Source organism: Oncorhynchus keta, chromosome 25 (assembly GCF_023373465.1).
Source record: "Oncorhynchus keta strain PuntledgeMale-10-30-2019 chromosome 25, Oket_V2, whole genome shotgun sequence".
NCBI lineage: Eukaryota > Metazoa > Chordata > Actinopteri > Salmoniformes > Salmonidae > Oncorhynchus > Oncorhynchus keta.
In genome coordinates this window covers 36,086,663-36,105,388 of record NC_068445.1, presented here as the reverse complement: position 1 = coordinate 36,105,388, position 18,726 = coordinate 36,086,663, and the positions used below count along the sequence as shown (strand labels likewise).

At 43.1% G+C, this 18,726-nt stretch overlaps 2 protein-coding genes across 2 annotated transcripts; both read right to left on the bottom strand.

Annotated features, from left to right (window-relative positions):
* Nucleotides 1-12,856: 12,856 nt before the first annotated feature.
* zgc:112294 (transmembrane protein 17A) lies at nucleotides 12,857-15,947 on the bottom strand. The gene is made up of 5 exons (XM_035767986.2): nucleotides 14,841-15,947; nucleotides 14,550-14,653; nucleotides 14,326-14,439; nucleotides 13,857-14,026; nucleotides 12,857-13,531 (listed from the first exon to the last, which is right to left on the bottom strand). Exons 1-5 carry the CDS (start codon nucleotides 14,971-14,973, stop codon nucleotides 13,348-13,350), a joined length of 705 nt encoding a protein of 234 aa, XP_035623879.1. The 5' UTR covers nucleotides 14,974-15,947; the 3' UTR covers nucleotides 12,857-13,347.
* Nucleotides 15,948-16,092: 145 nt separating this feature from the next.
* selenoe (selenoprotein e) lies at nucleotides 16,093-18,171 on the bottom strand. Its single transcript, XM_035767984.2, has 4 exons — nucleotides 17,978-18,171; nucleotides 17,704-17,780; nucleotides 17,060-17,138; nucleotides 16,093-16,425 (listed from the first exon to the last, which is right to left on the bottom strand). The coding sequence occupies exons 1-4, from the start codon at nucleotides 18,113-18,115 to the stop codon at nucleotides 16,282-16,284; spliced, it is 438 nt and encodes a 145-aa protein (XP_035623877.1). The 5' UTR covers nucleotides 18,116-18,171; the 3' UTR covers nucleotides 16,093-16,281.
* Nucleotides 18,172-18,726: the final 555 nt, after the last annotated feature.

The window sequence follows — 18,726 nt, the reverse complement described above, 5'->3', positions numbered from 1 at the left end:
GTATGAAGTTTGGGAGTATACAGTAATACGTTCCTTTGATTTTAATGTGAGTGTCACGGGGTGGAATGTGACAGGTTCTAAGTCTGGATTGAGCTGGCAGAGTGAAGCAGTGGCAGACATAAGGACAGTTAACATTTAAAAAAAGTTGCAATCAAAGTTGAAGCATGTTCTCAGTTCACATTCTTATTTCAGTTCCGTAAATCAGTGACACTTCGTATAATTGTATTATACTTTAAGATTTCCAAACCAAGCTATTTACAACATGACAAACCAAGCTATTTACAACATGACAAACCATGCTATTTACAGCACGACAAACCAAGCAAAAAGCGACATAGTCCAGCAGGTAAGGAACCATCTCTTCATACATTCTAGTTTATCATACTAACTCTATTTTAGCCATCACATACTCTTCTAAAAGGGTCCGCCATGCCTCCAGACTGCATCACTTCCTGTGGGCGGCCGCCAACAAACACCAAAACAGAGGTGTTTAAATATGTGCAGCTGAAGTCACATGACCAGGCAATTAATCATGTATTTCAAAAAGTTTAATTACGTTTGTCTAAAAACACCGGGAAGCACCTGGATGATCATCAAGACTCTTGGAAGAATGTTGTATGGACAGATAATTCAAAAGTAGAACTTTTGGACGACGTGGGTCCCATTATCCCTATTGAGATGTTGTGCCAGGACTTGAAACAAGCAGTTCATGCTTGAACACCCACAAAAGTTGCTGAGTTACAGCAGTTTTCTATGCAAGAGTGGGCTAAAATTCCCACATAGCAACTTGAGAGACTGATCAACAACTACATGAAGCTTTTGGCTGAAGTCACTGCAGCTAATGGTGGCACAACCAGTTATTGAGTGTAAGGGGTCAGTTACTTTTCACACAGGGGAATTGGGTATTGCATAACTTTGTTAAAACTTTGATTAAATAAATAAAATAAGTATCAATTTGTTGGGGGGTGTTTGTAAATTCAGGTTCCCTTTCTCTAATATTAGGTTTTGATTGAAGATCTGATTTCATTCAGTATTAAAAAAAAATGCAAAAATGTAGAAAATAATAAATGGGGGAAATAATGAGTCACGGCACTGTATGCAGTTGACAGATAGTGCTTTTGTTAGATATTAGCTAGTCATATTTTGGAGGTGATCTTCTCTGCGTGAGAAAAAAACTTATTTAGAAAAAGGCAGCAGGGGGATGAAATGAGGACCGGCTCATTGTAATGGCTGGAACGGAATATATGGAACGGTTTGAAGTGTTTGATACAATTCCATTTCTTTAGTTCCAGCAATTACGATGAGCCTGTCCTCCTAAATCTCTGCCGATCAGCCTCCTCTGCTTCCCAATAACATTAGAAGAAGACCTTGTAATATTATTTCTAGAGCCATATCTATACCTCTGTGTCTGTATGAAACAGTGGGATGGGTTGAAACGACTCACATTGGACGAGGTTTAGAAAACGAGTGTTTTACATATTTACGTCGATTTTTCTCCGTTCTATTAAACACTAATGTTGAATTACACGTGTGTCCCGTCTGTTACGTTTCGTCAAATAAAGGAAATGTCACGTCCACACTGCATCACTGTAATATGTGAGGAGTCTACAGTTACACCGCATCACTGTAATATGTGAGGAGGCTACAGTTACGCTGCATCACTGTAATATGTGAGGAGGCTACAGTTACACTGCATCACTGTAATATGTGAGGAGTCTACAGTCACACTGCATCACTGTAATATGTGAGGAGGCTACAGTTACACTGCATCACTGTAATATGTGAGGAGGCTACAGTCACACTGCATCACTGTAATATGTGAGGAGGCTACAGTCACACTGCATCACTGTAATATGTGAGGAGGCTACAGTTACACTGCATCACTGTAATATGTGAGGAGGCTACAGTCACACTGCATCACTGTAATATGTGAGGAGGCTACAGTTACACTGCATCACTGTAATATGTGAGGAGGCTACAGTCACACTGCATCACTGTAATATGTGAGGAGGCTACAGTCACACTGCATCACTGTAATATGTGAGGAGGCTACAGTCACACTGCATCACTGTAATATGTGAGGAGGCTACAGTCACACTGCATCACTGTAATATGTGAGGAGGCTACAGTCACACTGCATCACTGTAATATGTGAGGAGGCTACAGTTACACTGCATCACTGTAATATGTGAGGAGGCTACAGTTACACTGCATCACTGTAATATGTGAGGAGGCTATGGTTACACTGCATCAATGTAATATGTGAGGAGGCTACAGTTACACTGCATCACTGTAATATGTGAGGAGGCTACAGTTACGCTGAATCACTGTAATATGTGAGGAGTCTACAGTTACACCGCATCACTGTAATATGTGAGGAGGCTACAGTTACACTGCATCACTGTAATATGTGAGGAGGCTATGGTTACACTGCATCACTGTAATATGTGAGGAGGCTACAGTTACACTGCATCAATGTAATATGTGAGGAGGCTACAGTTACACCGCATCACTGTAATATGTGAGGAGGCTACAGTTACACTGCATCAATGTAATATGTGAGGAGGCTACAGTTACACCGCATCACTGTAATATGTGAGGAGGCTACAGTTACACTGCATCACTGTAATATGTGAGGAGGCTACAGTTACACTGCATCACTGTAATATGTGAGGAGGCTACAGTTACGCTGAATCACTGTAATATGTGAGGAGTCTACAGTTACACCGCATCACTGTAATATGTGAGGAGGCTACAGTTACACTGCATCACTGTAATATGTGAGGAGGCTATGGTTACACTGCATCACTGTAATATGTGAGGAGGCTACAGTCACACTGCATCACTGTAATATGTGAGGAGGCTACAGTCACACTGCATCACTGTAATATGTGAGGAGGCTACAGTTACACTGCATCACTGTAATATGTGAGGAGGCTACAGTCACACTGCATCACTGTAATATGTGAGGAGGCTACAGTTACACTGCATCACTGTAATATGTGAGGAGGCTACAGTCACACTGCATCACTGTAATATGTGAGGAGGCTACAGTCACACTGCATCACTGTGATATGTGAGGAGGAGTCATCACAGTTAGTCACACTGCATCACACTGTTAATATGTGAGGAGGCTATGGTTACACTGCATCACTGTAATATGTGAGGAGGCTACAGTCACACTGAATCACTGTAATATGTGAGGAGGCTACAGTCACACTGCATCACTGTAATATGTGAGGAGGCTACAGTTACACTGCATCACTGTAATATGTGAGGAGGCTAGGGTTACACTGCATCAATGTAATATGTGAGGAGGCTACAGTTACACTGCATCACTGTAATATGTGAGCAGGCTACAGTTACACTGCATTCGGGAAGAAGTCAGTCCCCTTGACGTTTTCCACATTTTGTTATGTTACAGCCTTATTCTAAAATGGATTAAATCATTTTTTTCCTTCATCAATTTTTGCTCAGTACTTTGTTGAAGCACCTTGGGCAGCGATTACGCCGTGAGTATTCTTGGCTATGACGAAAAAACTTGACAAACCGATATTTGGGGATTTTGTCCCATTCTTCTCTGCAGATCCTCTCAAGCTCTGTCAGGTTGGATGGGGAGCATCGCTGCACAGCTGTTTTCAGGTCTCTCCGGAGATGTTCAATCAGTTCAAGGCAAGGCCCTGGCAGGGCCATTCAAGGACATTCAGAGACATGTCCCGAAGCCACTCCTGTGCTGTCTTAGCTGTGTGCCTAGGGTCGTTGCCCAGTTGGAAGGTTTCTGAGGTCCCCAGTCTGCGGTCCTGAGCGCTCTGGAGCAGGTTTCATCAAGGATCTCTCTGTACTCTGCTCCGTTTATCTTTCCCTCGATCCTGACTAGTCTCCCAGTCCCTGCCGCTGAGAACATCCACCATGCTTCACCGTAGGGATGGTGTCAGGATTCTTACGGACATGGTAGGGGGCGAAGAGCAAAGAGTTCAATTTTCATCAGACCAGAGAATCTTGTTTCTCATGGTCTGAGAGTCTTTTATGTGCATTTCGGCAAACTCCAAGCGGGCTGTCATGTGCCTTTTACTGAGGAGTGGCTCCCGTCTGGCCACTCTACCATAAAGGCCTGATTGGTGGAGTGCTGCAGAGATGGTTGTCCTTCTGCAATGTTCTCCCATCTCCCCAGAGGAACTCTGGAGGTCTGTCAAAGTGATCATCGGGTTATTGGTCATCTCCCTGACCAAGGCCCTTCTCCCACGATTGTTCAGTTTGGCTGGGCAGCCAGCTCTAGGAAGAGTCTTGGTGGTTCCAAACTTCTACCATTTAAGAATGATGGAGTCCACTGTGTTCTGATGGAGTCCACTAACCCTAGTCTCAACCCTACCCCTAACTCTAACCCTAACCCTAGTCTCAACCCTACCCCTAACTCTAACCCTAGCCATAACCCTAAGAAATATTTCTGATGTACACAGAATTTCCATTTTTAAGTTATTTTACTACGAGTAATGCTGTTTGTTTTTCATCTTTGACGCTTTGGGGGCCTGCAGTACATAGAAGGGAAGGGTTGAAAGGATTTCAGAACACGTCACATTTGCATGTCTGAAATGATTGTGTGTGTGTGCGTGTGCGTGTGTTTGCGCATGTGCCTGTGTGTGTGTATGTGTGTGTCTGCGATCGTACGTACGTGTGTGTCTGAGTGTGTAACCCAAGCTGTGGATGAATCCATAGGAGATCTATTAGACCAGATGTGTTGTCTCATCGTGAGTAATCCTCTACTGGTTTCGTCCTCAAACCACATGCTCATCAAAACGTCAAGCTCCTTCTGCTCCCTCTTTTAAAACTATAACAACTAAAGAGTCAGAAATGTCACTCACTCTCAAGGTATCTGCTGTTTACATTTAATTGCAGAGAATTGTTTCCATCCGGTGAAACTCAGATGAGGTCAATTATTTACTTGTTTTTATGCTGTCACAGGTAGTGCACCTTACCAATCAATTAGCATGATGACTGCTCTTATCTTGGATTGATCTGTATCACAGCTGAGAGTCCTCAGAACTCAGCTCAAATGGATCACAAAACTACACCAGCAAAACTACACCAGCAAGACAAGCATATGGTCACTATTCAACCAAGTGTTGAACATGTATTTGTGCCCCATCCTGGACAGTCTTTGGAACATGTATTTGCGCCCCATCCTGGACAGTCTTTGGAACATGTCTTTGTGCCCCATCCTGGACAGTCTTTGGAACATGTCTTTGTGCCCCATCCTGGACAGTCTTTGGAACATGTCTTTGTGCCCCATCCTGAACAGTCTTTGGAACATGTCTTTGTGCCCCATCCAGGACAGTCTTTGGAACATGTCTTTGTGCCCCATCCTGGACAGTCTTTGGAACATGTCTTTGTGCCCCATCCTGGACAGTCTTTGGAACATGTCTTTGTGCCCCATCCTGGACAGTCTTTGGAACATGTCTTTGTGCCCCATCCTGGACAGTCTTTGGAATATGTATTTGTGCCTCATCCTGGACAGTCTTTGGAACATGTCTTTGTGCCCCATCCTGGACAGTCTTTGGAACATGTATTTGTGCCCCATCCAGGACCGTCTTCGGAACATGTCTTTGTGCCCCATCCTGGACATTCTTTGGAACATGTCTTTGCGCCCCAACCTGGACAGTCTTTGGAATATGTCTTAGCGTCCCATTCTGGACAGTCTTTGGAACCTGCTAGTGTACTGTAGTTTTGTGATTCATTTGAGGTGAGTTCTGACTCTGAGGACTATCAGCTGTGATATAGATCAATCCAAGATAAGAGCAGTAATAATATGCTCATTGATTGGTGAGCTGCACTAGTTGGGACAGTTGTCCAGAAAGTAAATGAACGTAATACACCAAGGTAAATACAGGCATAAAAAAACACTAAAAATCATTGCAAAAATCGAAATACTATTCACGAAATAGATTTTTTAAAATGACGCTCAGTTCGCTGATGTATGGCAATATCAACGAGCCCAGCTGCCCCACTCTGCTGTCATATTCATAATGCAGAACCCTGAGTGGCCATTTAAACCACTGACTAAAGGAAGTGAATTAGTCTGAGCCCTGGCATTCCCCTAACACAGGCAATCTCCCGCCGCCAATCTTCACCTGCATCCCAATACATAAGAGGATGGTGTCAAAATCTATTTATTATCTCTGAGCTCAGTGGTAGAGCATTAGAGATGGGATAGAAATAAAGAGTTGGCTGAGAAAGGTGTCCATGTTTGGTATTGTCTATACTGAGATCGTGCCTGTGACATATGCACCCTACTAGTTGTAAAAATGGTGGAATACATCAGTGGAGGCTCCTCAAAGGAGGAAGGGGAGGACCATCCTACTCAGTGAATTACATAAAAATCTAAATAGCGGAACATTCAAAAAGTGATCCTTTTGTAATAAACTCCACAAAATATATTCACGTCACCAAATGACTGAGAGAAAGATAGAGCAAGAAAGAGCTAGCTATATTTCATATATTTTTCCCTTACTTAGCTAGCTAATAGAGCTAATTTAGTCTACTCAACAACCTGACAAACAGGGAGGAATGCTATTTATGTAAACTAAGCTGGCTAAGGTTATCCAACACTGCAAGTCTTCCAAGTCAAGGTAAGCTTTTGTGTTTATACATTTATTACCACAGGGGCCAGCCATGGATTGGATTGTGGGTTTACTAGCGCATTAGTTCTAGTTTGTTGACAATAACGTTAATATGGTGACAACGATAACTGTGTAGCAGTTAGTGCTTATGGTATGAAGATTTGGTTTGGAGATGTTTTTAATCCTGGTCACAGACAGCTGTTGTGTTGTCCACTGAAGTCCACAAGCAAAGGGACAAGGTGAGATGAGGAGAGCAAATAAATGCAAAAAGGAATAATACGAGCAAAGTGGTGCTATGAAAATGAACTATGTGTGCGGGTGATCAGGGGTGGCTTCATTCACAGGGAGAACATGAGGAAAATGCTATTACACAGGACTACATTTCATAAGCAGGGGTTGGATTCAATAGGCTATTTCTGTCAAAAGTTCCGTTCATACCTGGTTCTAACATGTGTCCATTGTCCTGATTTTGAGCCCTAGGAGGCTAGGACCATGACTCAGGACAACCTCGGGCTATATCTGTCAAAAGTTCCGTTCATACCTGGTTCTAACATGTGTCCATTGTCCTGATTTTGAGCCCTAGGAGGCTAGGACCATGACTCAGGACAACCTCGGGCTATATCTGTCAAAAGCCACTTCTAACATGCATCAGTTGTCCTGATTTTGTCCACATTCTGATTCTGCCAACATTTGTCAACATGTTTAGAAAATCAAAAGGCACATTGTGATCTGATCGTGATGAGATATTCCTGACCACCTCCAGAGCTAGTCGAAGATGCATCTTATACAGATATCCTTGAACTGTAAACTGATACAGACAAAGACATCTTTTAAATTTGGCCAAAGTCACGGTTGTCCCACCCTCTCAAAAAAACACACACTCAGATCCAGGAGACTGTTGTTTCTCATCAGGTTTCACACAGCTCTCACAGCACCGCCACCACATGTCCCAGGGATCACATTTGTGATTACCTTCAAGCTGCACCCAATTATAATTAAGGAGAAGACGGGTCTGCTACCTCAGAAGAGAGAGCAAGAATGAGAGCACGAGAGAGAGAAAGAGAGAGCGCGACAGAGAAAGAGATGGCGAGAGAGAGAGAAAGAGATGGAGAGAGAGAGAGAGAGAGAGAGAGAGAGAGAGAGAGAGAGAGAGAGAGAGAGAGAGAGGACCGTACTCTGAAGGGAGATTAATAAAATCCAGAAGAAATACAATGAAAAGTATGCTGGGTTCCAGACAGAGAGAGAGAGACACTCAGACACTCGCAGGTCCATTTCAAAGGGAGGTGAAAGCACAAGGAGAAACAATATATTTGATGCGGTAGTGAGCAGGCTTTTATTCACCACCCTCAGCCAATGGAAGGCAATTTGATGAGAAGCCGGAGCGGCCTGTGTCTAAGATAAATCCTGGAACTCCTTAGGGAATTGTGTAAACTTTTTTTCTCACCATGGTTTCTATTCCATATTCCTTTTCAATGTCAAATGGTGTTCAAACATTGTAAACATGATTCAGGAGAAGGTCAGGGAGGGCAGGGTCATCTGGTGAGCAGTTTCTCTGGAATAGAGAGAACATGAGGAAAATGCTATTACACAGGACTACATTTCATAAGCAGGGGTTGGATTCAATAGGCTATTTCTGTCAAAAGTTCTGTTCATACCTGGTTCTAACATGTGTCCATTGTCCTGATTTTGAGCCCTAGGAGGCTAGGACCATGACTCAGGACAACCTCAGGACTACCTGACCTGAGGACTCCTTGCTGTCCTCAGTCCACCTGGTCGTTCTGCTGCTCCATTTTCAACTGTTCTGCCTGCGGTTATGGAACCCTGACCTGTTCACCGGACGTGCTACCTGTCCCAGACCTGCTGTTTTAAACTCTCTAGAGACAGCAGGAGCGGTAGAAATACTCTGAATGATCGGCTATGAAAAGCCAACTGACATTTACTCCTGAGGTGCTGACCTGTTGCACCCTCGACAATAATAATATTATTTGACCCTGCTGGTCACCTATGAACTTTTGAACATCATGGCCATGTTCTGTAATAATCTCCACCCGGCACAGCCAGAAGAGGACTGGCCACCCCTCATAGCCTGGTTCCTCTCTAGGTTTCTTCCTAGGTTCTGCCCTTTCTAGGGAGTTTTTCCTAGCCACTGTGCTTCTACACCTGCATTGCTTGCTGTTTGGGGTTTTAGGTTGTGTTTCTGTACAGCACTTTGAGATATCAGCTGATGTAAGAAGGGCTTTATAAATATATTTGAGTTGATTTGTCAAGAGGTTTAGAAAATCAAAAAACGTATTGTGATCTGATCATGATTAGATCTTCTTGACCACCAGAGCCAGTCGAAGATGCATCTTATCCTTGAAGTGTAAACGAATACGGACAAGAAAGCCTCGACATTGGGCTAAAGTCTCGGTTGTCACGCCCTCTCAAAAAAATCACACTGGACAGTTGAATTACGATCATGGTCTTCATTAGAAACTATGCGCCTACTGGACTGTTGAATTACGATCATGGTCTTCATTAGAAACTATGCGTCTTCATTAGAAACTATGCGCCTACTGGATAGTTTAATTACGATCATGGTCTTCATTAGAAACTATGCGCCTACTGGACTGTTGAATTACGATCATGGTCTTCATTAGAAACTATGCGTCTTCATTAGAAACTATGCGCCTACTGGATAGTTTAATTACGATCATGGTCTTCATTAGAAACTATGCGCCTACTGGACTGTTGAATTACGATCATGGTCTTCATTAGAAACTATGCGTCTTCATTAGAAACTATGCGCCTACTGGATAGTTGAATTACGATCATGGTCTTCATTAGAAACTATGCGCCTACTGGACTGTTGTCAGATGCCACTGTACAATACCATGTCCAGCTCAGAATAAAATAGGCATATTATATTAAATAGAAATAAAAATATGCGTCAAGAGATATAATCCAGAATGAGAGAAAAAATGGTTATCATGTTCCCACGTCCAGCGCCAACGCAACATCAAATATTTAAGAACATCGTAGGCTACAGTAAGGCCAATGACTGTAATAGCAGAACTGATCTCAAACTGTATTAGTGATACATGGGACAGACTATGATGGAGTCACTGCAGAAGAGCGCAGTATATGACAAGTGTATGGTCAGGTATAATATGAATGCCTAATGTTTAGATCTAGTTTTTCTATTGTGTTATTGACTGTGCGTTTGTTTATGTTTAACTCTGTGTCGATGTTTTTGTCGCACTGCTTTGCTTTATCTTGGCCAGGTCGCAGTTGTAAATGAGAACCTACCTGGTTAAGTAGAGGTGAAATAAAAGCTAAAATTGTCAGAATGAACGGTGGATGGGTGGTGAATAGTCTTTTAGCATTTTCCAGCTTTCAATAAAGTGCAGAAGATGTCCAAACGGATGCTTAACGGCGCATAGCTTTCTGGAAGCATGAGCGAGGCCACTGTCCAATATAATGTAGACTTCAAAACGAAGGACTCTTTAGGCTACTTCTAGATGTACACTTGATTCCTTTATAACGCCATTTTCTTTACATGTGTGCTCCTTTGCCCTTTTTTATCGATTGCACTTTTTAGCGATGTTTTTCCCCCCATGCGTCTCGCAATAGGTTAACATATTGATGATCCGTCAGCGAATTATCACTGGTCAATTAATTGGCGGAAACTAAACCAGGGTCGTTCTGCCAGCATGTCACTTTTTTCCCTTTGGTACTGTTTAGCCCTATGCTAAAGGTTATTGCAATACAATATTACAATTATATAAAGACAACGTATATAAACATCCATGCGAAAAGAACAACCCTGTCCAGACCTATTTGGACATCGCTTTGCGCCATTCAGAGACGCACTTTGTAGCCTACTCTGTAACGGAACATGTTTCTGTTTTTAGGTTACATTAGGAGCTAAGAGTAATTTTTATTTATACGGTGCAATAATTGTATTTTGTAAACACATCCAGATACTAAGCTAATTTGTGTGGTGACTATTTTAGGGATGGGAGAGATTCTGTATGGCTGTGGACAGGTCAAGGTCATAGGGAACACAACAGCAGCCTATTACGCCCAGTCTTACATCGTTGCATAACAAAAGTAGGCTGTAATGATGAGAGTATAAATGTATTGACTTTAAAAGTGTGCTATTTTCTCTCAATTGATACAGCTTATGCCATAATAGGGGTGCAAAGCAGGTTGGAACATTTGCATACAGGGAGGGGCCATTGAATCTGGTCACAATATGAACGAAGATAAGAGACATTTTATTACCATGTGTAGATGCCACAAATCTCGATCAGATAGTAATCAGATCGATTTGATCGGCAAGAGGGAGATAAGCTTGACTCGAAACACATTAAAGCTGTGATTTCTATTTAGTGATATATAATCATTTTGTTATTTGTAGACAACCTTTAGGATTGGTTGTCAGGTACAAGGTTGCTTGTATGCTGGTTATTAGATGTTTTTAGTTGAAATGTGTTATTGAAAGAAAACTTTTAAATCTTGGAAGAGAACCACGTTCTTCCTTTTCGAACAAATAACATGTTGTCTGGTGTACAGGATGGTCATTTAATTCATGTTAATTTGAGATGTGTTATCCAGCATATTTTCTAAAGTGCTTTTTAAACTGTGCTGCATTTGTTCCTGTCTCCTTACAGCTCCTGACAGCTTCTGACCAACTTCTGACAAACTCCTGACAGCTCCTGGCAGCTTCTGACAGCTTCTGACCACTTTCTGACAGCTCCTGACAGATTCTGACCAGCTCCTGACAGCTTCTGACCACTTTCCGACAGCTCCTGACAGCTCCTGACAGCTCCTGGCAGCTTCTGACAGCTTCTGACCAGCTTCTGACAGCTCCTGACAGATTCTGACCAGCTCCTGACAGCTTCTGACCAGCTCCTGACAGCTTCTGACCACTTTCCGACAGCTCCTGACAGCTTCTGACCAGCTCCTGACAGCTCCTGACAGATTCTGACCAGCTTCTGGCAGCTTCTGACCAGCTTCTGACAGCTCCTGACAGATTCTGACCAGCTTCTGACAGCTTCTGACCAGCTTCTGACAGCTTCTGACCACTTTCTGACAGCTCCTGACACCTTCTGACCAGCTCCTGACAGCTCCTGACAGATTCTGACCAGCTTCTGACAGCTTCTGACCAGCTTCTGACAGCTCCTGACAGATTCTGACAGCTTCTGACCAGCTTCTGACAGCTTCTGACAGCTTCTGACCAGCTTCTGACAGCTCCTGACAGCTTCTGACCAGCTCCTGACAGCTTCTGACCACTTTCTGACAGCTCCTGACAGCTTCTGACCAGCTCCTGACAGCTCTTGACAGATTCTGACCAGCTTCTGACAGCTTCTGACCAGCTTCTGACAGCTCCTGACAGCTTCTGACCAGCTCCTGACAGCTCCTGACAGCTTCTGACAGCTTCTGACCAGCTTCTGACAGCTTCTGACAGCTTCTGACCAGCTTCTGACAGCTTCTGACAGCTTCTGACCAGCTTCTGACAGCTTCTGACAGCTCTGACCAGCTTCTGACCAGCTCCTGACAGATTCTGACAGCTTCTGACCAGCTTCTGACAGCTTCTGACAGCTTCTGACAGCTTCTGACCAGCTTCTGACCAGCTCCTGACAGATTCTGACAGCTTCTGACCAGCTTCTGACCAGCTCCTGACAGATTCTGACAGCTTCTGGCCAGCTTCTGGCAGCTCCTGACAGCTTCTGACCAGCTTCTGACCAGCTCCTGACAGATTCTGACCAGCTTCTGACCAGCTCCTGACAGCTCCTGACAGCTCCTGATGGCTTCTGACAGCTTCTGACCAGCTTCTGACAGCTTCTGACAGCTTCTGACCAGCTTCTGACAGCTTCTGACAGCTTCTGACCAGCTTCTGACAGCTTCTGACCAGCTTCTGACAGCTTCTGACAGCTTCTGATCAGCTTCTGACAGCTTCTGACCAGCTTCTGACAGCTTCTGACAGCTTCTGACAGCTTCTGACCAGCTTCTGACAGCTTCTGATTAGCTTCTGACCAGCTCCTGACAGCTTCTGATCAGCTTCTGACCAGCTCCTGACAGCTTCTGATCAGCTTCTGACCAGCTCCTGACAGCTCCTGACAGCTTCTGACCAGCTTCTGACAGCTCCTGACAGCTTCTGACCAGCTCCTGACAGCTCCTGGCAGCTTCTGACAGCTCCTGACAGCTTCTGACCAGCTCCTGACAGCTTCTGACCAGCTTCTGACCAGCTTCTGACAGCTCCTGACAAGCTTCACTTGTATAGACAATCAGAAAGGCTCTCTAACCCGTATCTGTGCAGCATGACAGTTTGTGATTATTCTGCCTTACAAATTGGGACTTTGCAACACTTTTCAGTTTATTACTAACCCCTCTCATGGCCATTTAGTGCCACCATGTGGTTCTAATATGTTATGACCATCACTACTACCGGTGTCCAGTAATATTTTTTACACGTGTTTTATATCTAGAAATGAAAACACAACAATTATAAAACAGTGCATCAACTCATCTTTTGACAAAGATCACAAAATCCAGCATTATATGTTGAACATCATGGAACACTTCAAAAGCTTCCGCCCTCTTTGGAAAATCATTTCAAGGCTGTATTCACAAGAACTCTCTTCCACATTAAACTATTCACCCCTACGCCTTTAACTTCAGATCATACCCCATCTCCCAGTCCCATCCATCCCAGTCACAGTGTTCCTGGTTGTCTCTCTGTGCTCTATCAGTGACTGTGAACGTTATTGGTGTGTGGTGGCATGGGCAGAACAGTCCTCCCATAATATGGCATGCCGAAGGCTGGGCTCTTTCCCGCTATGTGGAGGTGGTGATGGTGGAGGTGATGAAGGTTTTCCACCTCCCCAAACTGCCTGAGGTGGAACAGCAGGGTTAACTTCCTGGTCATGGCCCTGAGGGTGAAGAAGAAGAGGAAGAAGCAGAAGAAGCAGAAGAAGAAGGGAGAGAGAGAATAGGAATATATTACATATCATGACTGTCTCTGAACAGATGCCATGACCATTGAGAGGTAAACATAGACTTTTTTCTGCTGTCCACGCTCTGCATGAGATTGGTTGATTCCACTGACAGTATAAGTCTACATCAGCTTTCCATAGACACTCCTCTGTGATGGCTCCTATATGGCTCAGGTGATAGAGCATAGCACTAGAAACGCCAAGGTTGTGGGTAAAAGCATCTGATAAATGGCATACAGTACTATACAGTACATCATCCTACCTGAGGGCGAAGAAGGAAGCCAGGAGCTCTGAGAGGATGAAGAGGAGGTAGATGGAGTGGACGGCCCTCTCCAGAGGGAGGATGATGATGTCCTCGTCAGTCAGGAAGAAGAGTAGAATGGGCAGCTGGAACAGGAAGGATATCAGCCAGAACCCAGCCAGCTCTGGCACCTGATCACAGAGGGAGGAACACAGAGAAAGAGACTGAAGCGACAGAGTGGAAGAGACACAGAGAGAAAGAGACATACACACACAGATGTATGAAGACACACACACAGTCAGACACTCAGTGGGGCGTCCTAGCCAAGTGTGCGCGCAGTGGGAATGTTTACACACCTACTCACACAGGGTACTTAAACAGGCAGTTTATCAGATCAGATATTCATTGAGTTTGTGGGAAAGGGGGAAGACAGTGAAGGAGAGAGAGGGAGAGGGGAGACGTTTCCAGAGAGGAAGTTAGGTTCAGTTACCTTCTCTTTGAGGTTTCCGATATAGCCCAGATAGAGCCTGGTGATTTCACAGATGGTAAGCAGAACCACTCCAGTCACAAGTAGAGCCTGGTAGTACCCAGGCAGGTAATACAACTATGACAAGAAAGACATATTGTATTACTGATCTGGGTATTCCATACATAATAAATTGAGAGTTGGGAAACCTTGGGGGAAACCTCTGAAGTCAGTAGGGAAAAAGCCACCTTTAGATCCAGCATGAGAACAGCAGAGACCCACCAGCATGGGAAATAGAATATGTTGAAGTACAGGATCATCTGAAGAGGTAGGTGAGACACCAACTCATTGACTGGAATATAAAAACATAAAACTATTTATATTTGAAGTTTCGCAATTTGAATTATACAAATGCTTTCCTGAATATCCAAAAATATAGAAAATACTTTCCTAAAACAAAGCAAAATCCCAAATAATATTTGACACAGGCATTATACAGCATACAGTACTCCATATATTGTATCAGGCAACAGGCCTACCTGTTTTATCATCATGGTCCTTGTTGTAGTCACTGCTAAAGTCCCCTGTCCTGTTGTTAGTGAACACGGATCCACCGACAGAGGCCAGGCCCATCCGGAGGTTCTGGGGTATGGGGGAGTAGAACACAGGCATTGTGGCCCAATACAACCATGTACCACTACCACTCTGTGTGTGTCCAGAGAAATGTATGCTATTCTTAAACTAATAGAAAACAAATTGGTGTATAGAAACAGAAGACAGGGTGTGTGTTTCCCTGATTGAGGACTACAGGGATTAGTCAGTTAACCAGACAGCAGCGTCTGCTAATCAGATTATCGGAGTGGTGGGAGGAGGTAGACAGGGGATTAGCACCCTTGACAGACCTAGGAGCGTGTCTCTGTCTCTGTATTCACTACATTATTATCAGGGTTTAATATGTGGGAGGAGAAAGTATGATGGCAATCAGCGGTTTTTAGATGACAAATCAAAAAATGAATAAGGAAAAAACTGAAAATATACTGAACAAAAATAAAAATGCAACATGCAACAATTTCAATGATTTTAGTAAGTTACAGAGGAAGAAGCCAGACATGGAGGACTTGGATGGCGTGGTTAAACATGGTCTGCGGTTGTGAGGCCGGTTGGACGTACTGCTAAATTCTCTAAAACAATGTTGGAGGCGGCTTTTGCTAAAGAAATGAACATTGAATTCTCTGGAAATAGCTCTGGTGGACATTCCTGAAGTCAGCATGCCAATTGCATGCTCCCTCAAAACTTGAGACATCTGTGGCATTGTGTTGTGTGACAAAACTTCAAATTTTAGAGTGGCATTTTCTTGTCCCCAGCACAAGGTGCATCTGTGTAATGATCATGTTGCTTAATCAGCTTCTTGATATGGCACACTTATCAGGTGGATGGATTATCTTGGAAAAGAAGAAATGCTCGCTAACTAGGGTGTTAACACATTTGAGAGCAATACGTTTTTTTTTTGTGCATATGGAACATTTCAGGGATCTTTTATTTCAGCTCATGAATCATGGGACCAACATTTTACATGTTGCGTTTATATTTTTGTTCAGTATACATAAAACCAATGAATCAGTACCCTGTAATAGGTTCAGGATTAATGAAGGTAATCTTTGAAGTCAACATTACCTTTTTGGTACGCTAACTGCTGTCATTACCTGCTGAAACTCTACTGTACAGCGTTTCATTTGGATGGAAGACAGACAGCATATTATACCACAGAGTCAGCATGAGACACATTCTACATAACTTGTTTAAACTTTTATTGACAAATGTATATTTTAAAAGAGACAGTGTGGTAGGCTCTGCTCTGCATAGCTGCACCGAGTCGTTTGTTCTCAAATTAGGGCCTGGCTCATGTTGTGGCCTTGGGACCCCTCTCATCATCTGTGACTGGATGCAGTGACAGAGTCTGGCCACCAGATCTTATTGTGCTCACAACTCGTCCCTGGGGGCTCTCAGGGGAAAGTGTTGAAACTCCTTTGGCACCTCCTCTCCCTTCTGAGATCTCTTGTAGAAACCCAGAGAGTCCAGCAGGCTACTGATTTCATCCACCTTCATCTTCTTCACAGGGACAGTCTGATACAACACACACAAAATGCTTATATTCAGTACAGGCAAGTGACCATGATAACCATAATAACCATAATGACCATAATAACCATAATGACCATAATAACCATAATGACCATAATAACCATAATGACCATAATAACTATAATGCCCATAATAACTATAATGACCAAAATAACTATAATGACCATAATGACCATACTAACCATAATAACTATAATGACAATAATAACTATAATGACCATAATGACCATAATAACTATAATGACCGTAATTACAATAATGACCATAATGACCATAATAACTATAATGACCATAATAACCATAATAACCATAATGACCATAATAACAATAACAACCATAATGACCATAATGACCGTAATGCAACAGGTTCACAAAAGACACAGAGGATTTATTAACATCACATTCTCTTTAACTGTTTCAGACTACACTGATATGCTCTTGGTTTTTCCTTGCGTAATGCCTTTTTTAATTAGTTATTTATCCCTCCCTAATCTTGCCAGGCTTGAGTCAAGCTCAGGAAAATAGATGTTATTTCCCCAAGCATTTTGCTGATAATCTTTGTCTGACACGTACAGTAGATGACATATAACACCTTGAATGGGAATCCATATCTAACCTGAACAACCTCATCCTTATCATCATAGAAGATCAGACGTGGATTCTTCTCCTCTCCTGAATCATATTCCAGGTTGTGACTTCAGTGGAAAGGAGGATCAAGGAAAAAACATGTACCGCCGATATCCTGAAGACAGATTAAGCCCAGTCCTGGACTAAACATCTATTTCCAAGAAGAATCTCCATAAAGCATTCTCTGATGTTCATTCCCTGATTCTCCAGTTTAAGTCCAGGACTAGGCTCAATCTCTGTCTGTAGAATACAAGAACAATCTACTTCTGGATATATTTCCACTGAGGTCAAACATCATTAAACATACTTAAACACTGACACATGATGGTTTCAAATAATTATGTTTCCCGAAGGCCTGGTTAGACACACTTGTGGTTTGAGGCCAATTCATGCTGGTATAAAACTGGGCTGTCGCTAACACAAATTGTCTTGTTTATCTGGGAGGTTGTGAGAAAATACAAAAAGGCTTTGTAACCATATGAGGTAATGACAACTCAGTACAGTTCAATGCAGACTTGATCTGACAAGAAGCCATCAGCCTGTTACAAATCTGCATAGTAACCACAATAAAATGCTACTGCAATGCCCATAACTCTATCTGAAACCTCCACAGGAACCACAATAGAAGGATACTACAATGCCCATCGCTCCATAAGGAAGGTATAGAGCTCAGGCATCTTCTTGATGGCTCATCCAACTACACTTGGAGCCTGAGGGAAAGAGGAACAGACAATGAGCATTCGTCATTCACCACGACCACCATGTCAAATGTGCTTCTCTCTGCAGTTAGATTAAAGATAGTGTAGCCTCCATGTGTTAGCAATACATATGTGTCCTGCTCCGCAGTATGACGTTTAACCAAGTACAGTCATTTCACTAACTGAATCACCACATCGGTAAGACTTACCTTTAGTATGCCCTTGGCTATTACAGGTCTCTCTTCAATAGCTGTATCTGTGACATTTTCTTCCGTCATTCCTGTGGCAGAAAAGGCCAGCGTGAGCAACAAAAAGGTCCACATGTTCGAGCCTAAACCTTGCTTCATGAGTCTTCAGTGGAGTTCTTTCGACAAATGACACAGGAAATTACCTTGGGGGTGACACAAGACCCCTATGCTCAGGTTGGACTGAACCAGGATGCAGGGCTGAGGGGGGAGAGGGTCCCTTGAATTTTTTTTCTCCTATTTTTTTGGGGGGGTTATACTCAATGACAGACATTATGGGGAATTGTCACCAGATGGGAATAGTATTTGTTCTACTTGCAATGGATTGGATATAAATAAAGATGTTACTGAACACTTTCTGTCAGGATTTAAACCCCCTGACTAACTCCGCAAAAGGTCCTCTGTCTCTGTAGTGGTCCACGTAACCCTTCAGCACACCTGTGTCCTTATCACCTTTTCCCAGTGCAGGAAGCTGGTGATAACGCACCTCATGGCACACTGCAGTACATTTACGACATCTTGTTATACCTATATGTAATGACGGCAAAATACATGCCAAACCGTGTACGACAGAGAATAGGGAAACAGAGTTAAACAAAATAGATTGAGAGAACTTCCTCCATTTCCCCACAAATAAATAATACATTAAATGGAACAACAGTAGAACAACAGTATAGCTGCAGTATGTCAGGTTAAAGTAAATAATACATTAA

Coding starts and splice junctions, on each gene's coding strand:
- zgc:112294 (XM_035767986.2), bottom strand. CDS start 14,973: ATGCCTGTGTTCTACTCCCCCATACCCCAGAACCTCCGGATGGGCCTG. Junction 14,654..14,840: donor GGACCATGATGATAAAACAG/GTAGGCCTGTTG, acceptor TTTATATTCCAG/TCAATGAGTTGGTGTCTCAC. Junction 14,440..14,549: donor TTCTCATGCTGGATCTAAAG/GTGGCTTTTTCC, acceptor TTCTTGTCATAG/TTGTATTACCTGCCTGGGTA.